The sequence below is a fragment of the Lithobates pipiens genome, unplaced genomic scaffold (genome assembly GCF_037356315.1).
Source record: "Lithobates pipiens isolate NorthernLeopardFrog02 unplaced genomic scaffold, aLitPip1_a1.2 Scaffold_28, whole genome shotgun sequence".
Taxonomy (NCBI): Eukaryota; Metazoa; Chordata; class Amphibia; order Anura; family Ranidae; genus Lithobates; species Lithobates pipiens.
The window spans coordinates 187,608,025-187,629,651 of NW_027507789.1; the positions used below are offsets into that span (position 1 = coordinate 187,608,025).

The window sequence follows — 21,627 nt, forward strand, 5'->3', positions numbered from 1 at the left end:
GATGAGAGGACATACGCTGTGTTGTACAGGCCAATGGATACACACTGTTTTTATAGTTCTTCCTGTAAGCATATATTGTTTGTGGGGGATATTATTTAATAAAATTACAGTATTGCACTATATGGAGTGTTCCTTTGTTTTGCATGATGCACTTGTGAGCCACTTTTTGAGGAACCTTCATGATCCACGTACAGGTGTCTATCAAACATTGTGAGGAGAGATCAGGCTGATTTTCTCATTCTTGCGGTGAGTGCATTACCAAAAGGGGATATTTGTGCCCGTGGTGTATCGGTGACGGTATTCAGGAACTTGGTGATTTCTCGTAAGATTCTGTTGGGATACGGATCACCCCACATACTTCATGGACTATTCTATGGACTTTATTTTTTTTACTTACTGACTAATGTTTGTGTAGAATTTATCGTTCATTGAATGCAATTACTGCACTGAATACTTTTGAATGCTGGGATTGTATTCATATTTTCCTTGCATTTTTTCATAATTTTCTTTTTATATAATAGAAGCTATTGTGCAAGAAGTTTTTTGTCTGTTGAGCGCTGGGCCCCATACACACTATCAAATTTTCTGATGATTTTTCTCTTCAGATTTACCAAAACCATGTAGTGCAAGGGCCTGCCTGATTGGCATACAAATTGAAACTCCTAAGGTTGGACCTCATATTATATGGTTTAGGTCAGTGATGGTGAACCTTGGCATCCCAGATGTTTTGAAACTACATTTCCCATGATGCTCAACTACACTGCAGAGTGCATGAGCATCATGGGAAATGTAGTTCCAAAACATCTGGGGCGCCAAGGTTCACTATCACTGGTTTAGGTAAATCTGAAGGAAAAAATCTGCAGAAAATCTGATAAGTGTGTATGGGGCTTTAGTGCGACTGATATTTCTTGACCTCCTTTAAAACATAGGCCAGACAACCCTATTAACCCTGAGCTGTTGGGATCTCACTGGTCTATCCATGAGCATGTAACTTCATGTTACCTGATCTGCAGAGCTTAGATTTGATATCTTGAATATGCATGTTAAAAGCAAGCACAAACTACATTTACATCTGCCCAAAGAAAAATCTAGGAACCAATTCATTTATGCAACCACCCATCCCAAATAAAAAATTAAAATGAAAAAGTTGTTTTGGAACTTAGAACAATTTCAAAGAAACAGGCAATCCTTGTGTTAAATATGATAAATACTATGACATTTTATTTTGTAAAAGTTTTAAAAAGTCTTTAAATTATGTGAACTCTTGTCACATGTTTATCTTCTGTACAGAGAATAAAGTTCAAAGTCCCTGGAACAAGAATGTGTTTAAAATTGCAGAGAGGCTGGTCAAGGGTCACAATACATACAATGTTACAGTGTGGGCAGATCCAGATTCCAGTGCGATTTATAAAAATTGCCCTTTTGCCATACTGACATATTCATGTGATCTCCGAAACTGGTATTTTTCACCTTTTATTTAGCAGACTCAATGTTTATCCATTCCAGTTCTGAGATTCTCAGTGGTGACTACGGTTCCAGACACTAAAGGTTAACAAAGGAAAAAGTAGCTGGTTTCCCCATTATTCTTTGCTCATCACAAAAAAAAAAAAAAAAAAAAAAAAAAAAAAAACACACATTCTCCTTGTCAACACTCCAGGATGACTTTCATCATAAGCTATGGATTATAGTGTGGTGAAGACGAATTATCTTGTATTTTTCAGTTGCATGGCTTGCGATATTTACACTGGATCCAAACGCGATACATAGTCAGCTGTTTGCCTCGATTTACTTGGAGACGTCGATCCACTATATTCTGAACTTTCTCCAAACCGGCTTTGGTGAATATATCTCCAAGCTCATCTGAAGAGAGAGCATGTTTCTTTGGTCATAAAAACAAATGCCATAATAACATTAGGCCCATTGTATACGTTTTAAATCGACTTTGTCATTAGATTAAAAATTAAAGTAAAACTAAAAAGGCAAAACTTTTTTCATCTTGGATAGACTAGAGGGTTTTAACCCCTCTTTTTTTTCATATAATCTCTTTTTATTAAAGAAGAAGAATTTTGAGGTGAGAGGGTGTCTAGGGAAGTTTACTAGAATCTGGGGACCCTGGCTGGACATACAAAACACCAGTGGCTCTCTCCTACATTTAGTCTCTGGCCCTATACCTTAGTTAACTTTCTGTTTGAAGTCAAACCCTCCTCTCTGTTCTTGCTACTGCCCCTGTTTGGGGTAGAATTTCATGTTATTATGACTTTTGGGACAATAGCCAACATTGTGACCTTTTTCTTTTTCATTTAGTAACTTTGCGTGGTGCTGGGCGCCTGTGTGGACACTTTCAGTCCAGTCTATTAAAGTGTTTGTTATCCTAAAAAAAATAAAAAATAAAAAAGCAGATCCTATTCCCTTAAAGCAGGTTATACAGCACAGCGCTTGTGCTATGTAATTTGCCCCCCCCCCCCCGTATCACCTAAAAAACCTGGCTGATCCTGCCTGACTATACCCTCCCCCCTGTAAACAGTTTATCACGGCTGCCAAGCCTTGACACCATGGTCAGTTTACATGTCCCCTCCATCCGCAGCCCTGCTCTGTCATCCTCCCCCCGCCTGTCTGCTTGTATGAGTCCCCACCTCCCTCCTGCTGCTATTATAACTACCATGAAAAAAACTCCCATTCCCTCTGCAACATAATGATGTGTCTCTGTGCCTGTTGTATAAAAAATATGAAAATATGCAGATTTTTACCTACATCAGAGCATCTTCCAGGGCTCACGTGAGCGCCAGGAGAGGCTGTGATATAAGTACTGAAAGGTATAGGTCTGATATAGGTACAGATTGGCAGTATATATATATATATATATATATATATATATATATATATATATATATATATATATATATATATATATATATATATATATATATATATATAAACACAGGGACACATATCGTTATGTTACAGAGGGGATGAGAAGTTTTTATCATATTGGCTAAACAACCACTTTAACATACAGTATTCTTATGTCTGATTGCTTTTTTTTGTTACTTTTTTAATGTACGTTTTTTATTCCTTTTAGATCTTTCTGATTGTGCATATAAATGGATGTGCCCATTTGTTGCTTTGGCAGTTCCCTTTGTATACACGGTTTATTGGATAGTACTTTGCCACTGTATTGGCTTAACAAGTATAATTTGTATGTACATCATTTTCAATAAAAACAAAAAAACAAAACAGTACATAGAATAGAAACAGAGGATTTGTGTCCATTATTACAAATCGCCTGCCTTTTTATTTATTTTTTTTGCCATCTGTGTCTCATTGGGGAAATTCTCATTCACTTCCTGTCTTTTACCCAAAACACAAAGTGAGAAGAAATCTCTACAAAGTGAGGGAATCTGAGGGTGTCACCAGAACGAGTGTCCCCACTGGAAGATTTTTCCTCTATTACTGTTCTGGTGTCAACCCAAAATTTGGGATTTTCTTTTACTTTCGCTTGGTAAACAGAACAAATAGAGAGGGTGAATTTCCCAAACGGGGACGGAGGTAGCAATGAAAATACAAGAGATGTTCTAATCCCTCTCTATTGAAAAACAAAAAAAATTTTGGCCTGTAGAGAAAATAACTTATTCTTACTGGTCCTGCCACCTACGCTGTCAATCCTTATGATGCAAAGCTATGATGGCTGGAAATTTTTCTGTATCAAACAGTTGGATGTTTAGTCCCCTCTGTACACTGAAGTTTCATCATCCGTTGGCCCTATAATGGCAGTTATACATGGCACAGATTTCAGCCAGTTCCTGATGGGCCAGCTGAAATTCAAGCTTTGCGTGGCCTTGTGGGCACTCTCCCACTTGACATCCACTAAATGGCTGCATACAATCAGGCACAGCCGCTATTCAGGTATTCTAACAGCTGCAGGAGCCAGCTTTCAGAAAATAACAGCTATCAATGCTAAAAAAGGAAAAGAGAATTGATGAATCAGATATCTTAAGAGTATTCTTTTATTTTAGGTCCTTACCTGTTGTTAGGTACTTATTTAGTGCCATCAATTTACACAGTTTTACACATATATTGTACATTTCTATCAGTCCCTGCCCTCAAGGAGCTTGCAATCTAAGGTCCCCAACTCATATTCATACAACATACTATGGCCAATTTAGACAGGAGCCAATTAACCTACCAACATGCCTTTGGAGTGTGGGAAAAAGCCAGAGTACCCGGAGGAGGCCCACGCAGGCACAAGGAGAACAAACTCCAGGCGTGTAATACCATGGTGGTGATTTGAACTGACAACCCTAGTGCTGCTGGGCAGAAGTGCCAACCACTTAGCCACTGTGCTGCCCAGTGTATGGAAAGCACAGGTCACCACAAAGTCCTGTAATGACATAGTTCAATAAAACCAGAGTGAGCAGAGTGGTACAAGACACCCAGCACTTCCAGAGGTGTTGGATGCTGAATACTAATCAAACTCTAAAACAGTGAAGACTGATAGCCTGGATACCAGAACAGTTCCTTTTTCTTTCCAGGTTGTTGAGTGGATTTCAGTCAGCCATCATGTTGCAGGAGATTAATGTAAGAGAATAACAACCCTCTTGGCAAACTATTCACTCTTATATGGGCACCTTTATAAGTCAGGAAACACAGTCTTACCTTGAGTAAAGAAGTAGACCCTTGTGCCATCTCCTCTTACATAGAAGTTTTCAGACAGACATCGTCCTGGAGAAAACGCATGATAAACAGTATCATAAGAATGTAACTGCACACTGAAAAAATTAAATTTTACTCCTAGGAATAAACTACTGCATATGTAGAGGGCAAAAAAAGACCCACGTTAGTTCAATACTAGCTTTGCTGCATTGCATCTCATTGCATTAATCCATGACCAAAAATCAGCACTTCTCTTTTTGTAATAAATCAACGTCAACATGTCTTGTTGCATGACTCATGGACCTAGAATAAAAATTGTGTAGCGCTTAAAAAATAATAAAACAGTAAAAATTCTAACAACTTCATATAAAAACTGTTGGACATTTTTTATTTGAAGTTTTTAGAATGTACCGTTTTATTATTTTTTAAGCGATGCACTATTTTTATTTTACGTCTGTTCAAGGCGTGCAATATATTGACCTTGAGTGTTCAGCTGCTGTAGATAGGGGTAATTGTTTTGCATTTGCGCTGACTAAATCCACTTGCTTAGTATGACTCATGGAACCCCACCCTCTGAGTCATGGAACAAGTGCAAATTACAGCAGAGATCCACAATTAGACCAGTGCAGGTCATATATTCATCTTCTCTGGGTGCAAAGCCAGGAAGTGGAGATCTTGGCACTCCAGGAAGCAAGACTTGAAGACTTGGTAGGACAGAAATACAGAGTGGCTACCAACGCTTTTTTGCTTTAGAAGCCAATACGCCCCTGGCTCTCACACTTCTTCTATAACTTCATTGACAATGCCTATTGTGACTTCTGCTTTCACTGCATGCATGCCTGTTCTGGGCTGGTCCCAGGAGGAACTATGAAGTGTATTTAAAAAGTGACAGTGTGTGTAAAGCCCTGACCCCTTTCTACTGACCTCTGCAGTGATAAGAAATACCCAGTGCTTCCTGGTATGGGTGACCACCTCCCATGATGCAGCGATTCACCAAAAGGCCCGATCTTTGTCTCAAGATGGAGTGGTGATGTCACTACTCGATCCAATACAAAATATTTTGGTGAAAAGGAATCATGGGGGGTATAAAGTAGTCAGGGGGTGGTCTTTACGCTCGCTGTCACTTTACCTCAAATAGATGAGGTGATGGTGTCTCTTTAACCAAGACGTTGCAGACTTTTAGTGGGGATATCAGTGGGGATATCTGAATGATGCCTGCAATTACGGGCATCATTCAGATATCTTATTTTAGAGCCAGCAATTCCCTTCACCGTAAGAACATTCATAGTGGCTGTTCAGCCGCTTGATCGCCCTTCCAGACGGGTTAGAGGGGATGTCTCCCCCACCCTCCTGTGCTTCTACTGAATCTGTTTCCGATTGCCAGAGGATCCCTTGTTCAGGACACAAATTGCTGTAGCGTGTTGTTGAACCTGGATGGCAATAGGTCGACCTCTGGCCATCCCCAACACTGGAAAATTTCTTGGAACACCCCTGGGTGTAGAAACCATTCCCTGGGGTAGATTTGCTGGCAGCTGAGATAATCTGCCTTCCAGTTCTCTACTCCCGGGATATGGGGATTGTCCGGGACTCAAGTCGCACCAAAATTTGTCGTGTGGCCGTGTGTGTGCTAGTCCGCCGTACTTTTGAAATGAACTGACTTTTCTCGCACGGAGAAAAGTCAGTTCATTTTGAACGTGGCTCCAGGTAGCCGGGACTAGCGAAGGAAGTCAATGTCGCCGCCTTCGGCGGAGAGATTGACACGTCGCTGGCCTGTCACCTGGTATGGACTTAAAGGGGAAGCCCTACGCCGAAAAAACAGCGCGGGGGTCCCCCCCAGGTCCATAACAGACCCTTATCCGAGCACACTACCCGGCCGGTCAGCACCTCCCATCTCCTGAGCCGTACCAGGCCGCGTCCCCTCAACATGGGGGGGGGGGGCGCTTTGGGGAAGGGGGGGGCGCCGGAAAAGTCCCGTGTGTGGGCAGGTCCGCTCGTTCGGACAGTCCGGCAGACTTTACAGCGGTTTGTCCACCAGACTAAGTCTGCCGGATAGTCTGATCGTCTGTACGTGGCATTAGATTGCACACTGGTGGATATCATTTCACCAATTATGTGACTTCTGAAGGTAATTGGTTGCACCAGAGCTTTTTATGGGCTTCATAACAAAGGGGGTGAATACATACGCACATGCCAATTATTTTTTTATTTCTGAAAAATAGTTATGTATATATTTTTCTAATTTTACTTCACCAACTTAGACTATTGTGTTCTGATCCATCATCTATAATTCACATTAAAAAAAAAACATTGAACTTAAGGCTGTAATGTAACAAAATAGGTAAAAAGCCAAGGGGGGGGGGGGGGGGGGGGTGAATACTTTTGCAAAGCACTGTACTTGTTCAGGGATCTTAGGTCCAAAATGGGCCTTGTGTCCCAGTTTGTTTTCTGAACCATAAACAGGTTTGAGTAAAACCCTGTGCCCCTTTCTGATACTGAAACCTCTACAATTACTCCTTGATGCACTAGATGATGTAGTGCCTGAAGTAATACGTTTATTTTTGTTGTATCCGAGGGAACGCTGGATCTTAAAAACCTCAGAGGGGGAATCGCCCGCAACTCTAGCTTGTAACCGCAAGATATAATTGAGGTGACCCACTCGTCCGGGATTGTTTTTTGTTATTGTTCTCCAAATGACTGCAAAGTGCAGCAACCTTCCCCCCACTTGATAGAGTGGGGGTGCCCCTAAAAAGGAGGGCTTGGTGCTGGGCTTTGAAGAGTCTTGGACCCAGAGCTTTTTCTGGCCCTGCGGCTTGCCCCTGGCCCTAGCCCCCTGTTGGCAGCGGGACCGCCTTGACGCTGAGACACTGAAAGAAATATCTGTCTTACTTTCAGGCAGATCATCCTCCTGGTTAGGCCTATCAGGCCATTTGACCTGATTCTTTACGGACTGGCAAATACCAATTGCTGCAACAGCTGGCTGACTAGCTCAACTGGCCAAAGAAAAGGAAGCCTTTAATAATGACTCCAGTTTCTTGTCAACAGGGTCTTTCAAACCCTGCATGTTAGCTACCAGACAAGTTCAATTCTTGTTTAAGGAAGAAACTGCTGCATCTACTGCTGGCATGCTCCATTTTTAATGAACTTTTCATCCATGGGATAGAAAAGGGAAAACCTCTTAGGACTAACAAAAATCCTATCAGGATGTTCCCAATCAGCATGCACCGCCTGTTCCAAAAGGGGGTGTAGAGGGAAAGCCTGTGCAGCCTGAAGAGGCCTCAGGGATCCCAAAGAGGACCAGGGGGGCTCAGTCACATCTGCAAGAGGCAACTTAAAGGCAGAACAAACCATTTCGGTCAGAGTCAGGATCAAAAGCCTCTGCAACTGAGAGGCAGACATCCACTGGATATCTTCTTGTCCAGATTGCTGGGAAGCATACTCATCTGCCGGGCCCTCCACAGAGTCCTGAGCTTTAAGCTCTTCCCCATCCTCAACCCATTCCTGCTCCAGACTAGGAGGCTCTGGGGAGGGGGATCTGTCACGCTTCCTGCTACCCTGTGGGATGGAGACAATCATGCCAGTTCTAACCCGGCTAGGGCCGAGGACAGTTGACTGTAGGCACAATACCAGATAGGCGCAGCGGCTCAGATTGCCCGGAAGCCTCTGGTTTTTCAGGGGATACAACATTAGGGATACGACTAGGTTCATCAGGACTACTGACATCGGTGTGCCCTTCCCTGAAGTGTTAATCCCACTCCACTTTTTTGAAGACATTTACCCCCCACAAAAACAGAGTACTTGGGTGTAGTATTAAAACACCTCAGAAGGGAGACCCTTTAATAGGGCTCCTAATCCCCTATGTAACAATATTAAGCACCTTTAGCCTGCCAAGCAACACTTGGTCACTCACGTGACCCTGTTAAGGAAAGAATGAACCGCTGCAAGTGTCTGTTCAAAGCCTGCTCTGTGTCCCACTGCTGTCTTCTGGAAGCACCACATGCTTGGCCTATGCAGCTTAAATAAGCTGGATGTGTGCCGGAACGTTCTGTGTGCACACTCGTGGCCCCAGCAAAACGGACGTAGCTGTATTCGTGTATGACCCAAATCCTTATGCGCCCAGATAAAAGCTACTGCGCATGTGCAGCATGCCCGCCAAACAAACTGCTAAGTCCGGCAGCGTTTTTACGAATGCAAGTGCACCATGACGAACAAAGGTGAAATGGCGCACCTTTGTGCGCTATAATACAGGTAAGAAACAGCCAGACAGAACCGTTTGTGGGACTAGAGACCTGGAGCTCAAACAAACCGAGCCATCCACCTTGCAGACACTGGTAAAAAACTGTAGTGCTTCTTGTGTGGCAGGAGTTATATAGGGGATCACTTCCTGTCTGAAGACCTTTGGTATACCAGTGTCCTTTCACCTGGTGATGGAGTATAACCCGGTAGGTAATGAATATTAGCCTGACTTTGTGTCCCATGATGTATGAAAAAGAAATTATGATTTTTACATGTAGGAGAGAAGTGTTAGAATTGGCAAGTAGTTAAATATACTTTTTAATTTTTTTTCTTAAGGAATACAGTACATGACAGCATGTTCTGCTTTTTATATCCTCCTGAATCTAGATTTAAAGGTTTTACTCCTAGACCATTGGATATAGCGCTTCAAAAAGACCCCTACAGAGATTTCACAATCTTGGCACCTGTGGGAGACCAGTAATACCTTTCTTAAAACGTAGCTGGGCCATGTCAAAACGGCCATAGTCCCGCAACAGAATGCAACCACCAGGTTTCAGAAGCCTACTTAAACGTGAAATGGCCTCTTGCATCCTGCAAAGAGAGAAAAAAAGATGGAAATTAAATGTAGCAAAAAATGGTGTGATGTGAATTGACTGTGGCAGTTTCAATTGATACAGGTTTACATTTGAAAAACATGTTCTATTTTGCTTTTAAAAAAAGAGAGACATCTGGGTTTTTTTTTTTGCCTCACCATACTTACCTAGGTTCCGATGCTGCATCTGTCCCCCGACGCCTCTACACAGAGCCGAGCGATCGAACATCACCGATTGCTTGGTTCTCATAGATCCCCGAGCATAGAGCTGCTGACTGTCAATCAGCATCTCTCCTCTCTGCTCCTCCACACTCACTGGATCGCCAAGCTGTGGAGGGGCGGGGAGCCGAGAGGCTGAGACGGGTGTCAGTCCAGGCACCTGGCGGATCCAGACTTTATTGTTGGGATGAGGCGGTGCCTGGACTGATTCCTGTGATGTCAGCAGAGAGCAGACTTCAGTCCGCGCTCTGCTGAAAAAGGGTCACAGGAGTGCAAAACGTATTGCACTCCTGTGACCCCAAAGGAGAAGCCCAGCCAAATGAGCTCAGGCTGGACTTCTCCTTTAAAGCTATTTTTTGTTTTGGCTGCAGAACAGCATACACATCCCACACCTGTAAGATGCCAATGAATGCAGCAAAGTTCCAACAAAAAACAATTGTGCATGCGTGGAAGTGGCAGTATCGCAAGCTAACCAACTGCCAAGTGAAAAAGATGCCAGTATAGGAAGAAGCATCAGAGAAGAAGGAAGCACAGGTGATGGAGCGGGAACAGACAGCGCAGAGCTGTCATCGACGGAACACGGCAAACACATTATTGCAAATGCCGGCAGAAGTGTCCCCAAGTTGTGCTTTACAGAGACAGTGGGGGAGAATTACTAAAACTGGGAACACTCAGAATCTGAAGCAACTGTGCATGGGAGACAATCTGCTTCTAACTTCAGCTTGTTCATTTAACCTTTGACAATAAAACCTGGAAGCTGATTGGTTTCTATGCAGAGCAGCACCAGATTTTGCATTTTCCAGTTTTAGTAAATCTTCCCCATTGTCACCATGCCTTTATGGGGCAAAATGACAGCGTCTTTACAAAGAGCTCCCCTGACACCAATACGCTAACCTTATCTGTGCTCCTTCCAAGCTGTGACATCACTCCCAAGATCACATGACATTTGGGACTAGTAGTTGGCTGCTAGACCCAAGCACTGTCAGAGCAGAAGATCACATGCTCCTCCATACCTGGAAGTGCAGAGTACTGTCTATGGCTACAGAGGAAAAAGCAGTGTCAAGGGTGCGCTGGTAACCAGGGTGGGTCAGAGGAAGTCTTTGCAGAGACACTGTCATTCTGCTCTGCAATGGCAAAGTGTCAGTGTCTCTTTAAAGGGATACATATTGTAAAGAGTACTATTGATTTCCTGCTTAAGCCTATTAAAGTAACTAAATAAGTACACTACAGACACCTAGTGGTGTCTTCATATACATTCAGATGCCTTCAACGTACAACCCAATATCCTCCACAAATCCTTCACCACTCCTTTAATAGTAGTATAAAATATAGTCTTATTAGCCATTCACATATTCACTGGCGGATAATCATTGGCACCACTTCCCTATAAAACTTTCCAAAACCAGACTTGCCTTGAAAATTGGATTTTTATTGTGCTTAGCTCCATAAACCTAACTGAACTGTGCAATGTACACTTTGGCACCTTATTCCCATTTTCAATGCTTGTCCGGTGTTGGATAGTATTCTAGGCCAACCAGCTCCACTCCAGGCTTTCTATTTAAGAGTTTCATCACTATAAGGGCAGTCTTACTGGCCAATAAAAAATTACAGGGTCATTAGTACAGTCACCAGCTCTCTGCTCTTGGAACTCTGAGAACTGAGTCATCAGCGGTGTTTGATCGTTCCGTTCTCAGTCTTAGAGCCAGAGGGGGACAGATGCTGCAACCATGTAGACAAGTATGATTTTAAAGCCTTTTTGAACAATGTACTTCAATATGACATTTCCTACTAAGTGAAGAGAGTCGACATCAGCTGTGTTTCAAAAATGAAATCCATGGAGTGGGACGCACGCAGCAGTCACATGTGAAGCAAGAAAATGGGATAGGTGTAACTAACGATTATTTTTATAATCGATTAGTTGGCCGATTATTGTTTCCACTAATCGGTTAATAACCTTAAAATAAAAAAAATAAAAAAGGGGTGTATAATTTAGTTAATATGCAACGTTTAAAAAAAAAAAAAAAAAACAAAAAAAAAAAGCAATTTATTCTTAAATATAAATAACCAACTATATGGTTAGAGAGCAACATCTCTAATCCATTCTGAGAACAGACAGAAGAGATATACTGTATATACTATTAGAGGAGATCTTCCCTCAAAATAAATGTCATTTTAAGAAAGCTTGTTCAATTTTCTAATCGTTAGTGGGGTCAAATCAATGTTCATTTTCAACCACAGTGACAGAAAAATTTGGAAATAGAAAACTGCTTGGTGAAAGGAATTTTCAGACAGTGTATGTGGTTTTCGTTCAGAAATTACATTCATTTTAAAAACAAGTGAAAATTTCAAAACAACATTCTTTCAGCGAATGTACAAAGATTTTTCATCTGAAAATTGATCCATGTGGCCAGCATAAGGCTCGGTATGCAGTTTGCTTTTGATCTGTTTCTGCAGTGCTTTTCGCTGTGCGTTTTGATTTTTGCGCATGTGATTTTGCTGTGATTTGAGTTTTTGCATTTTTTTGCCCAATTTGTTGTTGGGCAGATTAAAAAACACAATTTCCTGCAAAACCCATTACATGCTTTTCTGCAGCTTCTCCATTGAAGTACATTGAACCCAAAAAGCACTGTTTTGCGTTAAAAAAAATAAATAAAAAAAAAGTCCCTGACCGTGTCCAAATACACAGCGGCTGAATAAAGCATAGATGTGAACGTGTCCCATAAGAAACCATGTAAATGAACTGTAGTGTGTTTCTGCAAAAAGCACCAAAAAACACATAGATGTGAACCAGGTCTAAGTTTAGTAACATAATAGGGTTAAAAAAAAAAACTAAAAGTAGCCCTTTATACTACAACAAAAAGCAGATAATCACTACTGTAAGGGGTTCATTTTTTTTTAACTGTAGAACTGTGAAAGTGGTATTTACAGGAGCGATTATTTGCTATTTTTGTACTATAAATGGCTCATTTTAGTTTTTTTTTTTAACCCCATTATGTTACTGGCTAATTAAAGAGGAGCTGCACCTTAAAAAAAAAAAATATTAAAGGCCAGCAGCTACTAATATTGCAGCTGCTGACTTTTAATAATATCACACTTACCTGTCCCAGGGTCCAGCGATGTCGGCGGCAGATGACGAGCGATCGCTCGTCTTGCTGCAGCCACCGCCGCCATCCTCTGTCAGGGAATCGGGAAGTGAAGCATGAGGGCTTCACTGCCCGGTTCCCTACTGCGCATGCGCGAGTCGCGCTGCGCTGGTTCCCCGCTGTGTCTCTGGGAACTGCGTGTTTCCCAGAACACAACGGGGGGGGGGGGGGGGCGGAGCGATGCGGGGGTCTGCGGCGGTCTGGCCGGAAGTGGGTGCAGTTACCTGGATTATCCAGGTAACTGCACCCCCCTCCCCCCCGAAAGGTGCCGATTGTGGCACCGGAGGGGGGGAGGGATAATACTAGCGGAACTTCCCCTTTAGGGTGAAGAACCGCTTTAATCGATTAAAATAGTAATCGATTCATTTCACTATCGATTAATTGTCGATTAACCGATTAGTTGTTTCAGCCCTAATTCCCACATAAACATATCAATTCATCATGGCTATTCATGTAGTGCTTTTAGGACTCTTCAATAAAGTGATTGAATTGATACTTCTGTGTGGGAGTTCAGCCTATCCCATTTTCTTGCTTCACATATGACACTTCCTACATCTAATTTTTTCTTTTTTTGTAGCATTAAATTTATATAGAAAGTTCTTTTGATTGTTGTACCTTAATGCTAAATTCTTTGTTCCTAAACTCATACAGCACTGTTATTTATTGTATCACATTCAATTGTCACTTAATTTCTAAACCATATACATTTGATTTCTTTGTATTTTTTTTTTCTATATGGTCATTTTGTGAACAATATTTTGCTTTGTATACAGATGTTATATTATGTTTGTTTGATTCAGTGCTTGTCTCCCCTTTCTGCCTGCTTTTGGTATTTCTGTACAAATTGTTTAATTGAGCAGCTGCATCAATTATGCCAATTTGCTCTTGGGTGGAGTTTGTATGACTATAAATGTTTTACCATTCTAGTCCTAAATATGCTATGACGAAGGCTCTTGCTGAAACAAGTCAGTTTTTTTCATTTTATTTTCACTCTTATGTGGTCAATAAATATGCATACGGATTACAGTGTTGTTGGCTCCATCTTTTTTGCTCATTCCCCCTCTGCAACATGTTAGTGATAAGCAATTCTGTTGCTCAGCACAATGTACCTGGTGAGGATGGTGGTGGACACACATGATTTACAAGTTTTATTTGAATATTCAAAACAGAGCAGAAAATTAATGTGAACAGTTTTTTTCCACAATATTTTTCCAATCCATGGAGTTCCCCCATTGGAAATTGCCACTGCAGGTTGTTGGTGCCAGGTGGGTAAAAGTGAAATATAACAGTGACTGTGCCAAACATGAGAACAGCTTGCAGAGCCCCCATGAATGTCAGCAGATTCTGCTGACCAATCTGCTTCCCTCCTAGTTACAAAGTATGCCAGGGAATGCAATCCCAGCACCTGTTTACTCAAAGTTGGTAACATGCAGGCTATATACTGCTGATGAGAATAGGTAATTTAGCAGTTTAGATTTACTAAAATAATTGCATTTCCTTGTACTGTGGAAGACCAGATATAGTGAATGCAGGGTCCTGGGTTTAGTAACACTAAGTTCGACCCTCCACAGCAGTCTCCGTTTCTTGGCTCCTTCAGAAAATAAAATTGCCCACCCTTGCTTTACTTTTCTGATAAGCAGACTTTCTCCTGGTCAGTGACTCAAAGTAATGAAGCTGGGGGGTCTGCATAACAGCCAGGCAATTAGTTCTTCTAGAAAAAAAAGTCAACAATGACAGCTTTTCTATGATCATCAGCATAATGAACCGCATGATCAGGAACTATGTGTCACCTGTCTGGCTGTGCAGTGTGAAAAACGTGTGTAAATCACAAGACTTGCTAGACTGGCTGACTTTCAGCTGTGTATTTGACAATTCGATTTTTATTTTAAAAAAACCCTAAAAAATAAATAAATAAATTGAACTGGTGAGGAGTTCACTTTAAATACTTCCATTGAAGCTGCTCTTGTTGTTACACAATGTGGTCAGGACAATCCATTTTATAGAAAGGTACATATTAAAATCATTGGCTGCAAACTCAGCAAAAAGTCCACAGCTGCAGTTATCCATCTAAGTCCCTGGTGCAGAAATAGTTTGCCATGTTACAGGTCACTCACTTGCTTGGAAGGATGGCTGAAAGGACAAAGATGAGAACAATGACATCTAAGCTCTCCTCAGGAATGGGGTACTGCAAATTCTCATCCGATAGGTCGTGGACAAAGGCGAAGCATCGTGATGGATCATACTGAGGATTAGTCTGTAAAAGTTGGAACAGAAACTATTACTTTCATGCACTATATTCCACGTTTCTTTCGTGCAAAAATATATGTAATCACCAGGCCATTTTTTGCTTTATGGAACTGCATTACAATTGTGCAGTCAACATTGTACATAAATTACATTTATGTCATTTTTTTCCCCATAGAGCTTTTTTTTGGTGGTATTTGATCACCTCTGTTTTTTTAGGTTTTGCGCAAAAAAAAATAATAAAAAATGAATTTTTTATACTAGTAGATTAGCGACTTATAGAGGGACTGCAATATTGTGGTGGACAATTTGACACTTTGTGGGAATCATTAACAAGAATACTCTGATCAGTGCTAAAAATATGCACTGTTACTGTACTAATGACACTTGCTGGTAAGGGGTTAAACATCTAGGGTGTACTGTGTGTGGTGCTTTTACTAAGGGATGTGATGGATTTTCTTTCCCTGCTTTACAGGGAAAGAAGATCCATCACATCTCTGCTGAGAGAACAGAGCTCTGACTGGTTTATAGGCAGAGCTCCGTTCTGTGTCTCTCTTCACCGATCAGTGGGTGGCGGTGGACATCCACTGGCCGGTACTCGCTGAATGGCTTGTGCCGTGTCCAATCATAGCACAGCTGCGGTGCACGCGCCCTACCAGGAAATGTACCTAGTACATGATCCGGTGCAGTAGAGCTGCTCTAATGTCATATAACTAAGTTATGCAGTCAGCAAGTACATAATCAATCATACTTTGTTTATTAATACTTTTATGATTGGAAAAAGTTTTGCATCTGAGGTTGTCACCAAGGGCTGTGGGACCAATTAAAAGAAAAAAAATCAATTCTTGCTTCTTTAGCAATTATAGAGGTTTACTAACAGGTTGAAAAACTCTCAACTGGGATGAGCTCAGGCGTGTTTGCATTGTCCACGCGCAGAGCCCGCCAGGAAGTCGGGTAGCGCTGCGCTAATCACAGGCAGTGAGATATTGCCCTGATGCACGGCTGCAGAGATCAGGCAATGTCTAACTGCCTGTGATTAGCGCAGAGCTGCGCCGAATTCCTGGCGGGCTCTGCACGTGGACCATGCAAACACGCCTGAGCTCATCCCTACTCTGGGCACAAAAAAGAGCACTTTTGTCTCTTGCACATATTCGGAGATGTGCATGTCAAGCAAAACAAAAGATTTATTTGCACAGGAAGACTTATGAATCCCCAATTCACTTTTCTTTTCTTTGTTTCAATAAGGTTTATTCAGTTTTAACAAGGAGTTAACATGCAATAATTCTGCCCATGCAAGGGCTAGCTTTGACATTTATACCATGGGTTGGCTTGCATGGTAGCAAAATGGCGAAAATAAGGCAATGTAAGAAAACCAAGAACTGACACAACAGCAGTAAATAGGCATAGTCAATAAGCCATAAAGGCCAGAGGGTCCTGGATAGGTTCTCCACAAAAACGGGGCGTCTCCTGGGCCCGCGAATACCTCTACAGTGGTGCAATATACAGCCTATACAAATCCAAAAAAGGAAGAGAATAGATCAGAAATATAGAGGGAAATTAGGTAAGAAGGTGACGCCGCAGGGGAAGGGATCACAAACCTGAAAATTGTGAATCAGAGAAAAGACAAGGAAAAAGGGGGAAAAGCACCAGAAGGCCACAGGCCAAGAAAAGAGGGGGAGGGAATGGTCGGGGAGCCCCAATTCACTTTTATCAGGTATTTCAAATCATACTTCCTTAAAGGGCAACCCCACTTTCGTGGGGGAAAAAAAAAATAGCTAATAACATAGAACAAACGATTGCGACACTAATCATTTTGTGATTGAATGTGATTAAAATTACCTTTCCTTTTCAATCTGCAGCCAATGTAATTTTCTGAGAATACATTGCAATATGGCTACCTGGAGTTGTTCTGTACACATAGTGTGTACTGACCACTCCCCAGAATCATCATTTCCTGCTTGTGTGATTGGCGCACCAATTTTCCCAGAAGTCTGCCTTAGGCTCCTTTCACCCTACTGCGACTTCAAAGTCACACAATTTTTCCGCGATTTCACGGAGTGCAAGTCGGACCAAAGTAGTGCAGGGACTACTTTGAAGTCAGAAGGACTTGAAGTCATACGAATATGAATGGTTGTCATTGGAAATCATGGGGAACGACTTATGCTACTTTGCAGTCCCAAATCATGGGACAAGTTGTTCAAGTGTGAAAGGGGCCTAAGATACAAGTCAGATTTCAGGCATCCCTTGCAATAAAAATGTTATTTTTGGAGCAATACTTTCAATAGCAGCACGTCTAAAGGGATGCAGGCCCAGCAGATTTTCCTCATTATGCTCTGCAGCTCCACACCTGACAGTTAATTATGAAACCACTCCCATTAGACCTACTCAGAACAGAGGCCCAGAGAAACACACATGAATTTCTATAGAACAACAAAAGGTTATTGCAACAAAGTTTGTTATAACCCTTGCAATACATAGATCACCCAGAGGAGAATGTTTTTTTCTCAACAAAAGAGTTACACTTTAAACAAAATATCTCTAAAACCGAGCTAATATTAGCCCCCGCCCGTGCCCCCCTCAATGACTTTTCCATCAAAATCAATAATGCAATCATCAATCCCTCCCCTCACCCCAGGGTACTCTTACCTGTCCTTTCAGCCCCAAATTCAATTGTTGTAAAAAGCTTGTAGACTTCACCTTCGTGAAGCTCTACAGATCTAAAAGTTGCCCCTTTTTACGAATAAAACCACCAAGCTACTCATTCACTCCAATGTTATCTCTCTCCTTGACTATAGCAACTCTCTCCTCATAGTCCTACCTTTCTATAGGCAATCCCCTCTTCAGTCTATCATGAATGCTGCTGCCAAACTCGTCTATCTTACCAGCCGCTGAGTGTCTGCCAACCTTCTCCTCCAATCCCTACACTGCCTTCCGATCGGCCAGCAAATTAAATTCAAAAGACTACCTACAACATACAAAGCCATTCACAACTCTGCTCCGAGCTACATCACCAATCTTGTCTCCAAATATCACCCAAACCGTCCTGTCCGCTCCTCTCAAGACCTCCTACTCTCAAGCTCCCTTGTCTCCTCCTCCCATGCTTATCTCTAGTGTCAGAAACCATGAATCAGACTTAGACAGAAGTACAGTTAAATCACACTTGTTTAAAAATAATAATAAAAAAAAAAAAAAGTAAACAGCGTAAAACGTAGTCAAAACATAGTCAGAGTTCAGGAACCGAAGTTCTGTCAAAAAGTGTTCGGCCATCGAATAGTGTGAGCCCCGTACTGCGCAGGCGCAGCGCTTGCGCAGTACGGAGGAGAAGGAGACTCCAAAAGTCTCCGAAGAAGAACGGCGCCTGCACACTGAGTCCAAGTTGAATCCCAACCAAGGAAGTGGACATACGGTTGCTCATAGTAACAGGGCTGCTCTCGCCACGCTCCGGGCACGGCCTCGCTCAGCTATTTTTTATTCTAACTCTATGTCCACTTGGATGGTGGGGCTTGAACCTGGACTCACTGCGCAGGCGCCATTTATCTTCGGAGATGTTTGGCAAGCACAGTACAGGGTGGACACTATCCGATGGGGGACACCAGTTGATACATCACCGGAACAGATAGACAAGCTAAAACGTCAGGGAGCCAGAGATGAGCGTAGTAGAACAAGCAGAATCTGGAGACAGAAGGAATGTCAGCCAAGCAGGACTAACAGGAACACAGGAGAGCATCTCTAGAGATGTGACTAAGGCGAAGGCAGAGATCATCTGGACTGGACGGCTTAAGTAGACATGACTGAGGAGCAGGATATCAACAGGTGAGTCACTGTGGAGAGATAGGAGCTGGCAATTAGCCAACAGCTGAGCGGGCAGTTTTGAGAGGTAAGGGCTGAGCCCAAACGTGACATCTAGGACTTCTCCAGAGCCTCTTCCATCCTCTGGAACTCTCCAACTCAATCTAGCTGGCCTTTTGCCACTCTGGCTGCCTTTAGGCGATTTCTGAAAACTCATCTCTTCTGGGAAGCCTATCAAGCCTCCAACAAATGTTTTATCACTTCCATCAGCTCATCCCCCACAATTATAACCTTTTGTACCACTTGCCCCACCATCTTATATTGTAAGCTCTTATGAGCAGGGTCCTTAAACCTCTTGTATTTTATTGTATTGTAACTGTACTATCTACCTTTTAAGTGCTGCGTAAACTATATAAATCCTGTATAATAATAATCTATACCAGTCTTTCTTCACCAGGGTTCTGTATAACTCTGAGGTTCTAAGGATCCTTGAGGAATGAGCTCACGGATGACTCACGGATACGTTTCTATGGACACCAATTATCTTTTCAGACATCTGCATGTGAGATTGTTCACACAAACCACTAATGTAAGGAGTGTTCCGCCCACTGACCATCACACGTATGTACATGGAGCGGTAAATAAATATACTATTAGCAGGGACTTAAAAATCACGTGGTCTTCCCACAGACTAATCTCTTACTAAAATTCCTCCCACCTGAGAAGAGTAAAATTTATCCATACTTTTCAAGATGCTTTCAAGGGATTGTAAATGCTCCATTTTTTTTTTTATATAGCAAATATGTCATACTTACCTGCTCTGTGCAATGGTTCTGCACAGAGCAGCCCCTATCCTCCTCTTTTGGGTTCCCCTGATGGCACTCCTGGCTGCCCCCCCAGTCCCCTCATAGGAAAAGCTGCTTGCTATGGGGGCACTTGTGCATGCTCGCTCCTTTGAATATCCATTGACACAGAGCGTGGTTCGGCCCCACCCCCCCACTCCCTCCTCATTGGCTGCGATTGACAGCAGCCAATGTCTCCCACTGATGTCTCTTGAGCCAATAAGGGAGGGAAAGAACCAAGAGAGCCTTTGCTTTTGTGCACATTACTGGGTCGAGATCAGGCTCAGGTAAGTATAAAAAAGGCAAGTATAATGAAAAGCCTGCATTAAGGTAAAAAAATAAAAAATAAAAAAAAAACCTTTAAATTATGGTATTTTCGAAGCTCTGACAGTTTATGCAGTGCGTTGCATCTATAATGTACATTCACATCAGTCCCTGCTCTCAAGGAGCTTACAATCTAAGGTCCCCAACTCATATTCATACATACACACGAGGGCCAATTTAGGCAGGAACCATTAACCTACCAGCATGTCTGGAGTGAAAACTTGAAGCAGTTATTGACGTAGTTGGGATTCAAACCGACAAACCTAGTGCTGCTAAGTGAAGAAAGAACAGGTGCGCCACACTAAGTGCCTCAGCCAATCCCCAGACGTTGTCCGCTTGTGACGAAATGCTGCGTAGGGAGGTGCTTTGACGTCATCACATTTGCCTCGTTGGAGGTGTAGCTCTGCGGAGGACAGCGAGCAGGGAGAGTGTTATGGGACACCGATGATTTTATATCGCGTTATATTGCAACTTTCTTCTGGATCTGAAGAAACAACGGAGTTGTGAAACGCGTCTTCCCATTGGCTACCCGTATCACGTGACTTCCGGTCCTTCGATGTTTGTGTCCCAGGCTGGAATGCACTTCCGGTTTACGGTCCCTGAATAAGGCATAGGACGGCAGTATACTGTATCCTGGGCACTCCGGACTCCCCCAGTGGATAGTATAAGGACATCACCAATAGTGAATTTGCTAGCACCCCTGGACCATCCTTGCACCCAACCTGGTTGTATACCAACAGGAAAGCAGCATGGACCGCAGAAGCACTGAGTCACCCTGGAAACAATTACATGCTTTTATTCATACCATTTTTGTGAGTAGCCATTTGCCTTTGATTTTTAATGATTAAATAGTGTTTTTTAATACTGCAACTTAGTGTGGCGCACCTGTTCTTTCTTCTCTGTCATTTCAGAGTTTTTGCTTCTACTCTAAAAGGTTGCTGCCTACATTGCTTCCCTATGAACTTATTTTATTTGAATGACTTGGACTTATTTTAATTGATTTATTTCAAGCACCGTCCGTAACTATTTCTGGATATTCAGTTGATTTTTGCGCCATTAATTTCATTTTTTTCTAGTGCTGCTAAGCAAAAGTGCTAATCACTAAGCCCCCATGCTGGCATGCACCAATCACAATGTTATCTAGATGCATTCTTTATACTAAACCTTTCCTATCCTTTTAGATGAATTTCAAGCACAGGAGTTACCCTGACACATGCCCATCTGGCTTAGACCACTAGCTTTACCTTGCACTCAACACCATGTTGATCATCCACCAGACACAGCACATAAGCTCAGCACGGAATAACACCTCAGAGAACTCTGGAGCACACAGAACAGAAAGAAACATTGAAGTCCTCAGAAAAGAGTCACGATATATAAAAAACAAAACAAAAAAACCCCAACTCATACTGGAAAGCACATAGAATGATCTCTAAATGCAGAACCTAATTCCTACTTACACAGCTTGGTTTTGTTTTGCCCTAGGCAAGACTAAAATCAGGTGGCCCCCATTTAAATTTGTCCCACCCCTTCCTGTCTGTCGACACCCACCACCGTCCGATCCCGCCAAAAACGGATGGGGGATCTATTC

At 42.3% G+C, this 21,627-nt stretch overlaps 1 protein-coding gene across 2 annotated transcripts in view; it reads right to left on the reverse strand.

Moving 5' to 3' along the window:
• Window positions 1-1,189: 1,189 nt before the first annotated feature.
• Window positions 1,190-21,627, reverse strand: part of METTL2A (methyltransferase 2A, tRNA N3-cytidine) — a 38,751-nt gene continuing 18,313 nt past the window's right edge. The window contains exons 7-10 of one of the 2 annotated variants that reach the window (XM_077460144.1): window positions 14,952-15,091; window positions 9,368-9,474; window positions 4,654-4,719; window positions 1,190-1,860 (exon numbers count right to left, since the gene is read on the reverse strand). In XM_077460144.1, the coding sequence (XP_077316270.1) occupies window positions 1,718-1,860; window positions 4,654-4,719; window positions 9,368-9,474; window positions 14,952-15,091 (456 nt within the window). In that variant the 3' untranslated portion in view covers window positions 1,190-1,717. Of the gene's footprint in view, window positions 1,880-4,653; window positions 4,720-9,367; window positions 9,475-14,951; window positions 15,092-21,627 lie in introns of both variants that reach the window. The other variant, XM_077460145.1, reaches the window with a different exon arrangement.